The sequence below is a fragment of the Octopus sinensis genome, linkage group LG1, assembly GCF_006345805.1.
Source record: "Octopus sinensis linkage group LG1, ASM634580v1, whole genome shotgun sequence".
Lineage (NCBI taxonomy): Eukaryota > Metazoa > Mollusca > Cephalopoda > Octopoda > Octopodidae > Octopus > Octopus sinensis.
This window is the reverse complement of record NC_042997.1, coordinates 207198802-207218530: the sequence shown is the minus strand read 5'-3', so window position 1 is coordinate 207218530 and position 19729 is coordinate 207198802. Positions and strand designations below refer to the sequence as shown.

At 39.3% G+C, this 19729-nt stretch overlaps 1 protein-coding gene across 1 annotated transcript in view; it reads right to left on the bottom strand.

Annotated features, from left to right (window-relative positions):
- Positions 1 to 19729, bottom strand: part of LOC115209664 (protein mono-ADP-ribosyltransferase PARP14-like) — a 730077-nt gene that overhangs the window by 494821 nt on the left and 215527 nt on the right. Inside the window, exon 13 of the mRNA XM_036508891.1 lies at positions 13764 to 13818. Coding sequence (XP_036364784.1) covers positions 13764 to 13818 — 55 coding nt within the window. The remainder of the gene's footprint in view (positions 1 to 13763; positions 13819 to 19729) is intronic.

The following is a 19729-nucleotide window of genomic DNA, read 5'->3' as shown; positions in this document are numbered from 1 at the left end:
GACAATATTTGTTAAAAGGAACAAGATAAATGCAAATTTACTTTGAAATAACAAACTGAAACAGCTGTAAATGTTCGGGAACTACAATTAAACTATGACATTCTAATACCAATAATCAACTTCTAATTGTTAACTGTTGCTCCATTTCTTTTCTTATATTTGTATATATACATATATATAATATACTAGCAGAGATACCCAGCGTAGCCCGTGTTACATGCAATTGAAGAATTAGACTGTTCTGTTATATTTTCTGCAATGAACTGGAATATCTATGTTTCAAATTTCATCAAAATTGCAGATGAGGGTTATTTCCCTCTTTACACACCCTAAAAAAATTGTAATCATAACACATGTATCCCATACTACTGATTTTTATGCGCATATTCCAAAATTCCAGTCTTATACAACCTGTAAAAGGATTTTGCTCCTGAAAAATGAAGGTCATGGAGCTCTAAAATGTGAGAGTTAAGGCCCCTGTTGGGGGTGGGTGTCTTAAAGTCAAGCAGAGAAGTTGAATTGTTGAGAATCGTTTTAACTTGGGTCTTATATCTATTGTTTGAATTTCTTTGAAATAGGAAATATATGTTCACTGGGTTTGTAAAAGAGAGCAAAGCTACAGGAAACCAAAAGACAAATGATCACAATAAGCAGTCAGCTACTGTACCCTAGTCGTTACTACTCCCAATGTAGGATTCCTCACCACACAGGTGACAGGCACAGCCGTAAGATTCATTATGAATCTATAGCAATTGGAAGGGCGTGACCCAACTGAAATCAACATTAACAACTGTGTGACGTGAGGGCTAAGGAGAAACGAAAGTGTCACCTCTGGAGTTTGCAAATGACCGCTATACTGATATGGAACTGGAGAGAATAAATTTACAATCTATAAATGTCTTTGAATAACCAGTCACTCATCTGGGAATGCCTTGAAATCAATGTTACCATCAGGGGACTATGTGTGACCAAGTGATAATAAAAAGACTGAAAGGAGGTCTGCAATCAAATAACTTTACTCAACACTTTGAAACTGAATCAGTGGAGGCAAAGATGCCTCTCATTTACTTGACAATTTATGCAGCACATTGCAGAAATCACAATGTAAGTGTATGTCAAAGCAAACTGTTACACTGTTGTACCATTGAATTACAAATGATGCTCATCTTTTATGCTTGGGTAACCCTACATCTTCGAAGACTACAACTGTATTCGTCTTTGCTTAGATAAAATGACAAAATGTGGGTGTTAAGACCCCATGGAGGGGTCTTTGTAACTTGTAAGAAGATGAAATTTTATAAATATTACTTCTTTGTGTCTAATATCTATGGTTAAAATTTCATCAACAGCAAAAATATATGAATTGTCATGGGGGTTGTGGCCCTTATGCATAGAATATAATTTCCAAATTTCGTAAAGATTCATTCAGTACTTTTGACATAGTTTTGGATCATAAAAGAAATTACAAAAATTTGGGAGTTAAGGCCCCCATTTGGGTGTCTTAGAATCCTCATGTGAAGTGGAAACTTTGAGAATACTTCTTGATGTGTGTCAATTACCCATGGTTGAAATTTCATCAACATCGAAAATTTATGAATCTTCATGGGGGTTCTGCCCCCTTTAAGCCATATGAAATTCAAACCAAACATATTGCATTATACCCACCCTTATGCATTGAATTTAAGTTTCAAATATCATAAGGATCCATTCAGTAATTTTGGTCCAGGAAATTGTATGAAACACACAGCATTACCCTTCTCCCTAGACTTGGATTTTGTGTTCCAAATTTCATTAGGATCGGTGCTGCAGTTTTCAAATGTATAAGTAATACACGAACACATAAAGTCATTGACTTTGATATAATAGATATGAATCTGCACATACACATGTATGTATATATATATATATGTGTGTATGTGTGTGTGTGTGCATGTGTGTGTGTTATATATATATATTTACACACACACAAAGATAAATTGATAGATACTACTGAGTGGGCAAACAAAGATATGAGACACAGCCCAGTGCTTTTTTTATGTTAATAAGCCTGGTACTTATTCTATTAGTTTCTTCTTGTGAAACCAATAACTTATGGAGTTGTCAATAAACGAACAGCAGTTGTGAAGCAGTGATGAGGGTGAATAACAGAAACAAAATCACACACATACACATAAATATATACATACATATATATATATACGATTGATTTCATTAAGTTTCTGTCTCCGAAATCCATATATATATATATATATATATATATATATATATGATAATTATTTGAGGGAAATTATTCCTAACTTTCAGGGAAAAATTCATTTTAGAAATACTAAATCAAATTTCACAAAATATAATATATATATATATATATATTATATATATATATATATATATAGATAGAGTAATTGAGGTAATCAGAGTAAGTGACAGAATACTTAAGATTAGAATAGTGCTTCATAATAGATTAGCAACCATTATATCGGCCTATGCCCCTCAGCCAGGGCTACCCGATGGACAGAAAGACAGTTTCTATGACACCCTACTGCAGACCACCTCATTGACGAACGACAGGGACCTTCTCTTTGTGGCTGGTGATTTCAATGGGCATGTTGGACGACATGCTGGGGGCTTCCATGGCGTACATGGAGGCTACGGTTATGGTTCCCGCAACGAGGAGGGAACCAGGCTGCTGGAGTTCTGCGATGCGAATAGTCTTATGGTCTGCAACACTAACTTCAGGAAACCAACAAGCCACCTGGTCACCTACCGATCGGGCCGGCATACTAGCCAAATCGACTACATCCTTGCCAGAAAAAGGGAAAGATGGCTGCTTATAAATGCCAAAACCTTCCCAGGCGAAGAATGCACCCCACAACATAGACTGGTAGTTAGTGACTTTAGGATCAGGACTAAGAGGGCGACTAGAAGACGACCAACATGGAGAAGAAGGGTCTGGAAGCTTAAAGACCCTGCGAATGGACAGAGATTTAGAGATATGTTACTTGAAGCCTTTGACGAAGTGGAAGGGGGTATAGCTACACATGGGGTAGAAGACAACTGGACGTTTCTGAGGGACAACCTGCTGAAAGCCGCTGACCAGATCTGTGGCTGGTGCAAAGTCCCCTTAAGACCCAAAATAACGTGGTGGTGGAACAATATTGTTGACAGGGCTATTAGACAAAAGAAACAGGCTTGGAAGGCCTGGAAGAACGGTGGTAGCAGGGAATTGTATCAGACTGCCAGAAGGGAAGCTAGGAGACAGGTCTATCTAGCCAGAGGGGAAGCAGATAAGAGAAAATTTGCCAATGTCCTGCGCCGTGAGGATGAAAGACTTGAGGTATTTCGTGTTGCAAGACAATGTGTGAGAGAGAATCGTGATGTGGTAGGAGAGAAATGTGTTCGCATGGAGGATGGTGCACTTGCGCTAAATGAGGATGCAAAGAGAGAAGCTTGGAAACGCCACTATGAAAGGTTGCTGAATGAGGAAAATGAATGGGATAAAGAGAGTCTGCCGAATGTTGACCCTACAGAGGGACCAGCTATCCGAGTTGATAGTTCCGTGGTAGCTAAGGCAATTAGAAGCATGAAGACAGGGAAAGCCACAGGCCCATCAGGAATTACTGCAGAGATGCTCAAAATATCTGGCAGTGTCGGCTATAACCTAGTCACCCGTATAGTCAACCAGGTGATACACGAAGGAGTCATACCCAATGACTGGTGCAGCAGCATACTAGTCAACTGCTACAAAGGTAAAGGTGATGCCCTAGATACAAATAATTACAGAGGTATCAAGCTGTTGGATCAAGTAATGAAGGTTACGGAGAGGGTCATAGCCCAACTAATTAGAGAGAGATTTAGTTTAGATGAGATGCAGTTTGGGTTCGTGCCAGGAAAAGTACCACTGATGCTATATTCCTGGTAAGGCAGCTGCAGGAGAATACCTAGCCAAAGATAAGCCCCTGTACCTGGCTATCGTTGACATGGAGAAAGCTTTTGATAGGGTCCCTCGATCCCTTATCTGGTGGTCAATGAGGAAACTAGGGATAGATGAATGGCTGGTGAGGACTGTGCAAGCCATGTACAGAGATGCCGTAAGTAAGGTTAGGGTTGGCAACATGTACACAGAAGAATTCAAAGTAGAGGTTGGGGTCCACCAGGGTTCAGTACTCAGCCCCCTCCTATTTATCATAGTACTCCAGGCAATTACGGAGGAATTCAAGACAGGCTGTCCCTGGGAGCTCCTCTACACTGACGACCTTGCTCTTATTTCTGAGTCACTATCAGAACTGGAGGAGAAGTTCCAGGTGTGGAAGGAGGGTTTAGAATCAAGGGGCCTTAGAGTCAACCTAGCTAAAACCAAAGTACTAATAAGTAGGAAGGTAGACAATCCACAAATGTCTTCAGGAAGATGGCCCTGCTCGATCTGTAGAAAAGGTGTAGGTAGAAACTCTATAAGATGTACCCAGTGTAAGCTATGGACACATAAGAGGTGCAGCAATGTCAAAGGTAGGCTAACTGGGAAGATAGTTTTTGTATGTGGCAGATGCTCGGGAGCATTAACCTCCGAAAATCGGCAGAAAACAACTTCCGTCACTTTCCAGGGGGAAAAACTAGAAGTAGTTGATAGCTTCTGTTATCTAGGTGACCAAGTCAGTAGTGGGGGAGGGTGCGCTGAAAGTGTAACTGCTAGAATAAGAATAGCCTGGGCAAAGTTTAGGGAGCTCTTACCTCTGCTGGTGACTAAAGGCCTCTCGCTCAGAGTAAAAGGCAGACTGTATGATGCATGTGTACGAACTGCCATGCTACATGGCAGCGAAACATGGGCCGTGACTGCTGAGGACATGCGTAAGCTCGTGAGGAATGAAGCCAGTATGTTCCGATGGATGTGTAATGTCAGTGTACATACTCGACAGAGCGTTAGCACCTTGAGAGAAATGTTGTACCTAAGAAGCATCAGTTGTGGTGTGCAAGAGAGACGATTGTGCTGGTATGGTCATGTGGAGAGAATGGATGAAGATAGGTGTGTGAGAAAGTGCCAATCCCTAGCAGTTGAGGGAACCCGTGGAAGAGGTAGACCCAGGAAAACCTGGGATGAGGTGGTGAAGCACGACCTTCGAACTTTAGGCCTCACTGAGGAAATGACCAGCGACCGAGACCTTTGGAAATATTCTGTACGTGAGAAGACCAGGCAGGACAAGTGAGCCCTGCCCACTTATGAATGCCTTTCCTCCCTTGGACACAAAGACCTGTTGAGGCAAGCGAAGTCGATATAGAACCTCATCCGACGACAGACACCCATGCCAACCCCCCATGCTTGCGAAGACATGTTGGGGCAAGCGAAATCGAAATCGAAACCGAATTGAACCAGCCAGGATCCCTGGCCTGGTGGTACGTAAAAAGCACTATCCGACTCGTGGCCGTGGCACATAAAATACTCCAATGCGACCGTACGACAGGCACCCATGCCAACCCCCTTTGCTTGTGAAGACATGTTGGGGCAAGCGAAATCGAAATCGAATTGAACCAGCCAGGATCCCTGGTCTGGTGGTACATAAAAAGCACTATCCGACTCGTGGCCAATGCCAGCACCGCCTCGACTGGCTTCCGTGCCGGTGGCACATAAAATACACCAATCTGACCGTGGCCGTTGCCAGCCTCGCCTGGCACCTGTGCAGGTGGCACGTAAAAAGCACCCACTACACTCACGGAGTGGTTGGCGTTAGGAAGGGCATCCAGCTGCAGAAACATTGCCAGATTAGACTGGAGCCTGGTGCAGCCTTCTGGCTTCCCAGAACCCCGGTCGAACCGTCCAACCCATGCTAGCATGGAGAACGGACGTTAAACGATGATGATGATGATGATGATATATATATATAAAAATTAGAAGATATACACACACACACACACACAAAGACAAATTGTGTATGCAAACAAAATATAAGATACTGCCTAGTGGCTTTATTTTTTATTTTGATAAGTCTGGTACTTATTCTATCAGATTCTTCTCATGAAACCAGTAAGTTATGGGGATGTAAATAAACGAACAGCAGTTATGAAGCAGTGATGAGGGAGAAACACAAAGACACACACATAGACTTAAATATATACTTACATATATATACAATTGATTTCTTTCAGTTTCTGTCTACAAAATCCACTGACAAGGCTTTGGTTGGTCTGAGGCTATAGCAGAAGACACATGCCAAGTTACCACACAGTGGGACTGAACTGAGGACCATGTGTTTTGGAACCAAGTTTGTTACCACACAGCCACACCTGCACCTATGTGTGTGTGTGTGAGTGTATGGGTGTATATATATATATGCACATATATATGTGTATATATATGTGTACATATTACATGTACATCTATATATATATATACATCCACACATATACATGTATACATATACAGCTATACATATACATGTATATAAGTACATCCATATATATACATCATCATCATCATCATCATCATCGTTTAACGTCCGTTCTCCATGCTAGCATGGGTTGGACGGTTCGACCGGGGATCTGGGAAGCCAGAAGGCTGCACCAGGCTCCGGTCTTTTCTGGCAATGTTTCTACAGCTGGATGCCCTTCCTAACGCCAACCACTCCGTGAGTGTAGTGGATGCTTTTTACGTGCCACCTGCACTGGTGCCAGGCGAGGCTGGCATCGGCCACGGTCGGATTGGTGCATTTTACATGCCACCTGCACGGAAGCCAGTCGGGGCGGCACTGGCTTCGGCCACGATTCGGATGGTGCTTTTTACGTGCTACCGACACGGACGCCAGTCGAGGCGGCGCTGGCATCGGCCATGATTCAGATAGTGCTTTTTACGTATCTCCAGTCCAGGGGTCCTGGCATCTGCCGGGTGCCAGTCATAGGATTGGTTTTATATATATATATATATATATATATATATATATATATCATCATCATCATCATCGTTTAACGTCCGTTTTCCATGCTAGCATGGGTTGGACGGTTTGACTGGGAACTCAGGAAGCCAGGAGGCTGCACCAGGCTCCAGTCTGATCTGGCAGTGTTTCTACAGCTGGATGTCCTTCCTAATGCCAACCACTCCATGAGTGTAGTGGATGCCTTTTACGTACCACCGGCACAGATGCCAGGTGAGGCTGGCAACAGCCACGATCTGTTGGTGCTTGTTACGTGCCACCAGCATGGAAACCAGTCAAGGTGGCGCTGGCATAAGTCACTTTCGGATGGTGCTTTTTATGTGCTACCGGCACAGGGATCACAACTACAATTTCCATTGATTTTTTATGTTGATGTACTTGACTCAATAGGTCTCCTCAAGCACAGGGTCGAAACGGTGTTTCTTTACTTGCCACCTGCACAGGAGTCAGTCCAGTGGTCCTGGCAACTGCCGGGTGCCAGTCATCGAATTTGGTTCAATTTTGATTTTGATTTCGATTTCACTTGCCCCAACAGGTCTTTGCAAGCAGAGTTTAGTGTCCAATGAAGGGAGGTTGGCGTGGGTATACATGTATATATATATATATATATATATATATACATGTAAATTTAAATTTAAAATAATAAGGGTGAAAAATTGAATATTAATTTGATTAATATCAATTTAAAACCAGAGGTGTAGCATATTGAAAAGTCTGAAGTTTCAGAAAAGATTATATTACATACATACAAGAGGGATGTTCACTTTCAGTTCATGCCACTTATATAATGATTTCAGAATTGAAGTGAAAGCATTGGACATTACAGTAGAGTGATGTTATTGTTTCACTTTTGACACGTAATACTGAAATAGTGGAGAAGATACGATATTGCTGTGGGCACACACTAGGCAAGAACTTGAAAATGTTTTTTTGCCCATTACACTACATGGACCCTAAGTAAGGCATGTGTAAAATTTGAATGAAATTGGTTGTGTAGTTCTCAAGTTTTAGGGGTTCACACAGACAGATAGACAACAGACATTCTCAGTTTTATATATACAGATATATAAAAATTAGAAAAACCACCTTTTATCAATTCAAAATGAACAATTAAATTACACATAATATGTAAAATAACAATAATATTCCGATTATTAAGTAATGTATAAAATAATAAATAAAATGTATATATTTGGTAGAATAATGACACGTGTTTTAGTTTTCACTTAATGTATATTTAGTATCTTATATATATATATACTAGCAGTATCGCCCGGCGTTGCTCGGGTTTGTAAGGGAAATAACTATATAAGCATTTTTAGAGATGTAAAGTATAATAGCCATCTCAATATGGCTAACCACAAAGGGGGGGGGTGTTACTGTAGCTTTTTACGTTCTGAGATTTAATAATGAATTTTTAGAGAGTTACTTCCCTTATATGCCAAAAATGCATTAAAAATGGGAAAAATTGATGGTAAATTTTTTTTAAATCGTAGACTCATCGTAGACGTGCGCTAATACCCAGAAGGGCTCAATATGAATCACGACTATAAGATACCCGGTTTTGGTTAAACTGCACCGCAAAATGTGGGAGTAGTTAGGAATCTAAATCGTAGGAGACAGACAGCACACAACCTCACTTTTATATATAAGGCTATATATATATATATATTTTAAAGAATATATTTATATTTTAAAAGAATATTTACGTATTTTTATTAATTAATTATTTTATTATTGTAGTTTATTTTTAACCTGATGAGTGGCTATATTTATATCGAAGTGATTTTACTACTACTACTAATTTTTTTACTATAATCATTTTTTAAATACAGCCACGAAACACGTGTCGTTATTCTAGCAAATATATACGTTTTATTTATTATTTTGCACATTACTTAATAATCGGTATGTTATTGATATTTTATAATTAAAATTTCTATTATATGTAATTTTCTAGGTGGTGTAATTTAATTGTTCATTTTGAATTGATAAAAGGTGATTTTTCTAATTTATATATATATATATATATATATATATCCATCTCTCTCTCTCTCTATATATATATATATACATATATATATATATATATATATATATATATATATATATATAAGCTGGCTACCCGCATGGTTCATGGTCTCAAAAATTTGTCCTACGAAGAAAGGCTGAGGACGCTCGACCTTTATTCTCTTGAAAAACGCCGCCGCCGTAGTGATCTCATTCTCGCCCACTGTTCTTCACTCCTGCTCCAGAGCGTCGGCTGCGGGGTCATTCCGAAAAGCTCTACCTGCGACAATTTCATCTCAATCGAAGGAGAGGAGCTTTCTCCGTCCGGGTTGCGGATCCGTGGAACCAGCTGCCAGACGAGATGGTAAAGATGCCGACGACCGCTTTGTTCAAAGCCTCCCTGGACCTCAAGTGGCCTGAACTCTTTACATGAACACCACCCTGTACTTACTCCATGTTCCCCTACATGGCCTTGCTATTTGCTTTTGAGCCAAATTAACTAACTAACTAACTAACTAACATATATATATATATATATATACATATATACACCCACACATGCATCATCATTATCGTTTAACGTCCATTTTCCAAGCTGGCATGGATTGGATTGTTCGACTGAGGTCTGGGAAGCCAGGAGGCTACACCAGGCTCCTATCTGATCTGGCAGAGTTTCTACAGCTGGATGTCCTTCCTAGTGCCAACCACTCTGTGAGTGTAGTGGGTGAGTTTTATGTTCCACTGGCACACGAGCCAAAGGGGCCTGGCAACGACCAGGTGCTTTTTATGAGTCACTGGCATGGGGAGCCAGTCCGGTGGCACTGGCATCAGCCACAACTACAATTTCCATTTGATTGTGGTTTGATTTGATGTTGATGTATGTGACTCAATATGTCTCCTGAAGCATGGCATGTCGCCCTACGATCAAAAGGTACTTTTTGAGATGACTGGTTATGCTACACTGGCGTAGGCGACACCTGTGATCTCACTTCTCAGTCATAGCATATCTCCGGAGATCTCGGACTTTTGTCATTGCCTCTGCGAGGGCCAACATTCGATGGTCATGTTTCACCCCCTCATCCCATGTCTTCCTGGGTCTCCCTCTTCCACGAATTTTTCCACTGTGAAGGAGTGACACTTCTTCACACAGCTCTTCTCATCCATCCATAGTACAAGACCATACCAGCATAGGTGTCTCTCTCTTGCACACCACATCCAATGCTTCTTATGCTCAGCATTTCTCTCAGAGCACTTACACTCCGTTGTGTATGCACACTGACATTACACAGCCAGCGGATCATGCCAGCTTCAATTCTTCGAGCCTACACATGTCTTCAGCAGTCACAGCCCATGTTTCACTGCCATGAAGCATAGCAGTTCGCACGCATGCATCATAAAATCTACCTTTCACTCTGATTGAGAGGACCTTTGTCACCATTAGGGGTAGATGTTTTCTAACTTTGCCCAGGCTATTCTTATTCTAGTGGTAACATTCTCAGAGCATCCACCCCAACTACTAACTTGATCACCCAGGTAGCTAAAGCTATCAACTACTTCTAGTTTTTCCCCCCGGTATGTGATGGAATCTGTTTACTGAGTATCGGTGGTGTTTATTGCCCCTGTGCATCTGCTGCACATGAAAGCTGTTTTCCCGATTAAACTTCCTTAGATGTTGCTGCACCTCTTATGTGTCCATAGCTTACACTTGGTGCATCTTATAGAGTTTCTACCTGAACCTTTTCTACAGATCCAGCAGGGCCATCTACCTAAAGGGGGTTGTGATGTGTTCGCCTTTCTACTTACTAGGACTTTGGTGTTTGTGACATTGTCTACTAGGCCCTTCAATACTAAACCTTGCTTCTACACCTGAAATTTCTTCTCTATTTCTGGTAGGGATTCTACTATTAGGGCCAAGTCATTCCCAGGCGCAATCCGTCTTGAATTCCTCTGTTATTGCCTGGAGGACTATGATGAATAAGAGGGTGGTGGTGGCTGAGGGCTGATCCTTGGTGGACCCCTACTTTACTCAGAATTCTTCACTATACTCATTGCCAACCCTAACCTTACAAACGGCATCTCTGTATAGGGCCTGTACAGCCCTTATTAACTATTCATGAATTCCTAGTTTTCACATCGCCCCACCAGATAAGGGATCAGGGGATCCAGTCAAAGGCTTTCTCCAAGTGCACAAAAGCCAAGTAGAGGGGTTTATCTTTGGCTAGGTATTTCCATACCAGGAATATAGCATCAGTTGTGCTTCTACCTGGTACAAAACCGAACTGCATCTCATCTAAGCAGACTTTCTCCCTAATTAGTTGGGCTATGACCCTCTCCATGACCTTCATCACCTGATCCAGAAGTTTGATACCCCTGTAGTCATTTTATCTAGAGCATCACCTTGACCCTTGTAGCAGTTGACTATGGTGCTGCTACACCAGTCATTGGGTATGACTCCTTCATGAACTACCCAGTTTACAATGCAGGTGACTAGACCATAACCCACACCACCAGATATATATATGTCTAAATTTACATACGCTTGAACACATGTACGTACATAGATGTTTAGTATTTTCATATGCAAATTCAGACATCACAAGTTTACAAAACCATTAAACAAATATGCTTACCTTGAAACACTATAAGGTAAATGATATAATTCAAAATTTTATTAACCAATTGAAATTAATTCACCAACATGGATCTATATTAACTCTAACAGTTGACGGGTAAAAGATGTAAACACACACACACATACACACACACACACACAGATATATGTATGATTGTGCATACGTATTAATGTGTTCGTGTATATACGTATATGTGCATATACACACAGATAAGTATATGCATGTGGATTATGTAGATCATGATTGATCTGTTGTCAATAATAAACAACTCTTAACCTCTCAATCTCCATTTCCTTTTTCTTCTTTTATAGATATTGATTTATACATACACAAATTTCATTTTTTGACAAAATCTTACTTGCTTGGAAATCTAATCATCCCCTTTATTTTTCAAGTAAATAGCAATCTATTCCTGTCCATGCTGGGCCCAACACCCACATCTGTCCCTGTGAAGCATTCCCTTCACCACATCTCATCTTCCTAACACCCATCCCTCCATTACTCTTCTAACTACGGTCCTACTTTGCTGCTGTAACCATTTGAGAGCAGAATCATCACATATTCATCACCACCACCACCACCCTTTCGTTAATACCAGTTGCCTCACTTGCATCATCATCTCCGTCCATACAACCTTCCATCAATCATCCCTTTCTGTCCCTTCCTTAATCTTTCTCACCCACCCCTCTTAGCTAACCCTTCTCCACCACTCTTAATCCTTGCCAACAACAGCATTGAAGTCCCCTAGTATTTATAAGCTTGTCAGTAGCAGGCATGTGATGTAGCACAGTGTCCCAGTCAGCACAGAACTGCTGTTTGATCTCTTCTGAGCATGAAATTGTAGGGTCATACCCACTCATGACAGGCACGAAGTGTTTGTGGCTAATAGGGAGGTAGAGTTTCATAGGCTTTTCATTTACACCTGTATGAAGGTTGGGAGACTGTTTCAGGAGACAGGACTTAATGGTTTCTCCAAATACATATATTCTCTTCTCGTGTACAGTCTTTCCTTTCCAGATGAAAGTGTAGCTGCTGCCTGATTCTGTCAGGGACCATTCCTCAGCCTAGATTGCTGCAAGGTCGATATTGTATCACCACAATTCTTTGGCTAAGAATGATCCTTGTAGCAATGGTTAGGTCTTTTTTTCTCCGTTTGAATTGACTGCAAATGGCTAAGTCTATCAGCTGCGAGTAGCTGACCACATCTGTTCAGGGAAAGCTTTCTTTAACACTTTTTCTAGACCCTTATCTTACTAGGTGGCAGTGTGGTCCTAATAACGCTGCTCAGTCACTTAGGTTGCTGTTAAATTTTCTGATGTGTAATGCAATGACAGCGACCACTGGTCTGCTGGTCTCCTATGTGCAGGCTTGTGTCTAGAACTCCGAGCACTTATCTCCACCTGCAGCCTTCACTAATGGTCTATCTCACCACAGGGTATGAGATTGACTGTTGGAAGGCTGAGAAGCACAAACACCTGTGCATGAAATTGTTGTCAGTTTGGAAGCCATTTCACAAAGATAATTGCACTCTCTCATCAAGAAAAAATTACTTGAGTCAGTGGCATGGAACATTGCTACGATTGGAGACCGTTTCTGCAGCAGTGGATGACCAGAGGCCCATATTGATTCATCATGCAGCATGCACCCTACAAAACCTGCTGGTACTGCCAGTCCTATGAAATGTGATTAGCCCCTCCCACAAGAGTTACTAATCCTCCCTGATATAAAGAAATTACACATATGTAAAACTATAAATACACAAATATAACAATATAATAGAATATGAAATAAGAATATAAAAATATCAAAAAGAAAAATGCTAAAACTATCAAAATATAAAAGGGGTGCATAAAAATATAAATATAAATGTATAAATATAGAAATACGAAAAAGAAGTTTTAAAAATACACAATACAGATATACTTTCATGCACGTGCACATACACACAATCCAGACGTACATATATACACATTATTGAATGGCCGTTGTCTACACATGAGGTCCTTCGCCTTTTCGCAGGTTGAATTTCCCATCCTGCAGAGTATCCAACAAATACCCAGAAAGCTCAGTCTAGTGGCCAGTTTAGTCACTGACCATCTGACCTGCGATAGGTTGTACTGCGTTACATGTTACCAGTAGCAATTAAGTGTGACATGACATAATTTGAATATACATTTAAGATAAATAAAAAGAAAGTATTTACCTGATGATGCAGTTGAACTACCTGTTGTGTTTCCTTGGAAATATTCATCAAATTTCTGTTAGAAGTAAACAAATAATTTATCATCACTCAATGAAAAACATAATTTCATAATTAATTTCTGTTAATTTCAATGCAATGCTTTTATTCATTGCTTCTACCGTGAATGTTGTTTTAAATTTACATTTCTATTCATTGTATTATAAAACCCTGTCTTACGATGGACAGGCTTTCGAATATTCTGTAGTTTGGGGAGGAATTGTTACTTAAAGAATAAGAAAACATTATTCATGGAATTGTAATTGCTTTCCAGACTCCATGTTATGTCCAAGCATCAGCTTTAGTCTTCATTATTTTCAAAACTGTTTAAAACAAAGGAAGAACATTTCTGTTGAAACAGACTGGCTTTGAGTAAATCCCAGTGAATTACTGGTATGTCAACAGTGCTTTACTTCAATGTTATATATACTGTCCTACAGAGTATATCTGCAGATGTGTACCCAACACTGGAGAAAGAAGAAAAGGAACGGGTCCAGCCAAACAATCTTTTTCTGTCCCCAACACATATTGTATATAGAATATGTATATATGACGCTCAGTTTATATACAAGCTGCTTACTATACATACAGAATATAGTTGTATACAAACAACGTACTTACATTAGTCTATATGTACCAATATAGTCTATAGATGTTTACAGTAGTCTGTATGTACAGATGCTGTATATCAACACAAGACATTTCAAATAACAACTCTGACTATTACACACTTCTATGCACAATGAAAAGATATGAGAGATAAAATACTATGATTTGTTTTTTTTTGCTTTAATTTTTGCATTATTCTATTCATCTCCTGCTTGTGTTTGTATCATGTTGAAACAAACCCATCTTTAATTTATTTAATTTAATCCACCATCATCAAAGTTTCTCTCCTAATGCCTCATTCCTCATTTAATTATTAACGTCAATGTAAATATATATCTCTGTTATTGTAAATATATCTCACCTCTCCTCTATCTCCATTACTTCATCAGCTGGTGAAATGTGCAAATCCCATCATTTCATCTTTTCCTTACTCATGATGTGCCCATCCGCTCATGCTCTCATTACCTACATCTCTTCTGTACTGGAACCCCTTCCAACAATCCTTCTTCTGCCCTCCCCACTTCCTTCCCTTCATAGTTGCCTCTCATCCATATCACTGCAACACAAATGTCGTACTTTCTATACTTTGCACCAAAATGCAATTGAAAAGAACATATCAGTCTGTTAATTGATTAACTGATTAGTTTTTTTCATATGTTCATTATTGTATTAACAATGCCTGTATAGCACTCACTTCAGGCAGATGCAGCAAGTATAAGATGAATGAATAATGGTAGATAAACGGCAAAGATAACTGGTATGGCATACCTGATGGGAAATGCTTGCTGAACCCTTCCTCCCAGATGCTGAATGTCATTTTCCTTCTCCCTTACCTCCAATTTAACTTCTTTACTGTTGATTCTGTCAATGTAGACACATTGAAAGCTAGGTCTGAATGGAGGTGCGTTGATGTGTGCTGCCTTCAAGAAGTAAGGTGGAGAGGAGCTTCGTCCATGTACCTCACAGGCAAAATACATATCTATAAAATCTTCTGGGAAAGCAACAGCGATGGGGTAGGTGGAGTAGTCATACTTCTAGCTGGGAATATGGGTGGATAATGTAGCTGAGGTAGTCAGCTGGTGTGTTTGGGTACTTGAGCTCAGAGTAATTTTTGCAGAGTTGTACGGCAACAATTATTTCTGCCTCTGCTATTCAAATTGGTCTGCCAAATGAACAGAAGGATTGCTTTTATGATATTCTTTGGCAGATCGTCTCAACAACTTTGAATGATTTGATATTTAGAGATGTCCTAATTGAAACTTTTAACATGAACCAGGAAGAGATAGAGACATGTACATAGAGGACGCTAAAAGTTCTTAGTTTACGAGACAACTGGAAATGAAGGATCCGGACGCTTAACAATTGTAAGGAGTTCAGGAGGGTTGGGCAGGGGGTAAGAGGGAGAAGAGAATGACATTCAGCATCTGGGAGGAAGGGTTCAGCAACGTTTCCCATCAGGCATGCCATATCAGTTGTCTATGCATTTTCCCTGAAGCATTATTGAGAAGGAGGAGGAGTTACAGACGTGTAACACAGAAGATACAGGGAAGTTCCCATGGGACAATTTACTGAGATCCGCAGAGCAAGTTTTGTGGGTGGTGTCAAATCTGAATCAGCATGGATATTTTTCATGAAATTTTATACAAAAACGTTTTAGATAATTTAGATTCCAATTATATTGGAATTTGTTCTGAAAGACATTTTCCACAAGTTGTTAGAGCATTTTTGGAAAATTCAAATGATTCAGATCAGATGGGAGCAAATTTTCATATGAAATACAGCAACTTCTAATATAGTTGGAATTTACACCACTGGAAGCAGATTTGTGAAAAATTTTATGCATAAATATCTATTTTCCCTAAAATTACAAAGAAACAAATTTGGTGGGGGTACTCTTATGTTGGTATACCCTATTTATATAAAGCATTGTGGTAAAATAGACTTGAGTAGACCATTATGCTTTTGGAAAAGAAATGCATAGTTATGTGTGGAATGGTAAAATTATGTGAAATGACATGAAAATCCTGAAATATTATCAATTTTATTTAGTGATTTCAGTGGTCGATGGACAAAGAAAGAAAGTAACAAACTTTGCTATTTATAAGGATAGACTAGCTATTTTGAGTTGTGCTTCGCCCGGGTTTTGGTGGTGGTGTTGTTTTGTGTGTGTTGTTTCCTTTTCCCTTTCTTCTTTTGTTCGTCTTCTTTGCTTGGTTCTTTTTATTGCCCTCTTCTTTACCCCAATTTCCAAAATCCCCCAAATTTTTACACCCACAATTAAAGATAACCGCCTCTCGCCCCTGCGGCAACACGAAAAGCCACCATTATTCAAACAGCGCAAACTGTCTATCCCATAAAACTTAATTTTTTCCATATTTCTCACCATGACAACCAAACGGTAGCCCCGAGCGACTTGCAACACCCCTCACACTATTTCCCACCCCATTTTACCCCCAGTGTAAATTTTGGCGCCAATCCAACCCCATCTACCACCCCTTAAACCGTTCCCATCCCAAAATGGGACAAATAACCAAGAAATCAAACAACTTTTCTTGAACCACCGTCGAGCTGTACATTTATAGATATTGGTAAGTTGTATAGGTTAATGTAATAGAAACAATTGTTGGATTTTTAAGGTGTCATCTAAAATTATGATACAATTTTCTTAATACATATTATTTGTTGTTAAAACTCTGAATTTCTTAAGATGCTATAAAAGGATTGTTCGATTTACCTGTCAAATATGAGGATTTACCTGGAATTTGTATTCTAAAGACATTAACTAGAATGTATTAGGTTGTCAAGTAAGTTCTAGTGGAATTTTTAATTTTGGGATTAAATGATGTATTTTCAAATTAATTTTCATTGAATTACTTTGACTTTATATATCCTTTCAAAGCCCGTTTTTCGCTCTATCTAATTGTGGTACTATTTTTCTCGTTGAATAATTAGGCTATTTTTCCGGAATATTGAATACAACATGGACAAAAAGCAAATTCACACAATTTTATTATTCCAGTTCAAGCTAGGCTGAAAAGCTGCTGGAACAGCTCGCAATATCAACTAGGCATTTGGCCCAGGAACCACTAATTGGTCAATAGAAAAGGACCAATACTTCTCCACGACAACGCTCTGCCACACGTTGTACAACTGATCCAGTGGAAGTTGAACGAATTGGGCTACAAAACTCTGCCTCATCTGCCATACTCATCAGACCTCTCACCTGCTTTTTCGAGCATCTCGACAACTTTCTGTGTGAGAAATAGTTCTAAAACCAAGACGATGTCAAACACAACTTTGACGACTTCATCGCCACCAGAATGCATGATTTTTATGCTACTTTGGCAAAAGTGTGTTGATTCTGATGGTGTTTATTTCGATTAAAAGAGTTTTGCTTGAGCCGAGATATGTGCATCTGAATTTAAAGAACTTTCTTGACAACCTAATACTTGTTGGAAATTAACCTTATTCGTTTATACTGAGTGCTTAACTAATATCTGCCAGGATTTTTCACTTCCGTCTTTTCTTACATATGTGTGTGTGTGTATTTGTATGTAGTGTGTGTGAGCGCGCACAAACATAAGCAGATAAATAAATAAATAAGAGATGATGAACTAATGTCAGTTCATTACAGCTGTTTCAAAGGCATTTTTAATAGATGAATGAGTACATTACATTATAGTACAAAATCGTTTTCCACAAATGATATATATAATTTCAAAATAATGGAAGAACAATTCTTGATGTAGTGGGAACACATCTAGTCACCTGCCAAAGCTGGCCTTGAACGAGGGGAAACAAATACAGGCAATAAAGACTGTTAAAAGGGTACAAGTCCATTATGAGTTTAGTTAGAGGATAGAGGTAAGATGAGGTTTATAGCCTTCATAATAGTTAGTGAGCCCTGCAGGTGTGGGGGATGTCAGTTAGACTGGTTCTTTATCAAAGCCTAAAGATGATGTATAGATAATGATGTATGCATCTTTATGTTATTCGTCTTATTACGCTAGGAATTGAAATGTGAATAGCAAGAATTGAACCCAAGGAAAAGTAAATAAAGGCAATTAGGTATTAGATATGAGTGTAATATACACTTGTTTAAAATTGAGATTAAATAGGAGGAAGATACTTCCTTCTGAATTCAGGTTTGGTAGGAGAGGGTTTATAAGAACTCAGATAATTATTTGGCTTAATTAGACTTAATAATAATTAAGTCTAATTCACTGTACAACAAATTTCAGGGTCAAGAAAAAAACCATAGTTTTCATGAATATTTTATTATGGAGTTGATAGTGCTAAATTTGAAGTTTATAACAAATATTTCCCAGCACATCACATTTTCTTGTAAATTACCAGCTTAATAACTAATCAATGTATACCAATTTCCATGATACAGTAAATTTATTTTGCTCCCAAAGTCATATTAAATATGTCCATTGTAATTAATTCATAAATATCTAATGAATCAGCATCTTTGTTAGCATTATATAATGTATCAACCTACATTTTAGTAGTTACTTTATCGTTTATAAGACATCTCAGGTGTATCACGCTTCAGGCTCCAGCAGAATCAACCAGTACAGCTGGGCTCCATTTTCCCTTGTACCTGTTTTCCATTGATGCTATATCTTGATGAAACTTCTTTTTACGTTTGTCACTCACATCACCTGCATTCTCAGGGAAGAAGGACAGATGAGAATGAAGAAAATTTATGTTCAGTGACATACTGCATCTAGGATCTTGGTAGTACTTGATTAGGCTTTCCACTATACTCTCTCGCTGGGCCACTTGGTGCTTTCTCAGAAGTCCTTTGCATACATCTGTAAATGCATGCCAGGCTGCTAGATCAGTTTCATTCATTATCACCTCAAAGTCCTCATCAGCTATAAGTTGACAAATCTGAGGACCTAGGAATATGCCCTCTTTAATCTTGGCATCACTTATTTTAGGGAAGACCGTCTTGAGGTGCTGGAAACATGACTTGCTTTGTTGCAGTGCTTTGGTAAATTGCTTCATTAGGCCTAGTTTTATATGAAGTGGTGACAAAATGATTTTCTCATTCTTAACTAGGGGCTCGTGATTTACATTATGGCATCCAGGTGTCATAGTTTCCCGAGGTAGCCATTCTGAGCATACATAAGGTTTTCACCTGGCCCAACTGTCCCACTTGCAAAGGAAGCACATAAACTCAGTGTATCCAGTTTGTAGCCCATTAAGTAGGGGCTACTACTTTCATGTCCGAACAAATTAGCCACTCAGGCCCCTTGCAGCTTATGCAGTCTAGAATAAAAGCGAGGTTATCATATGTCTCTCTTAAAATG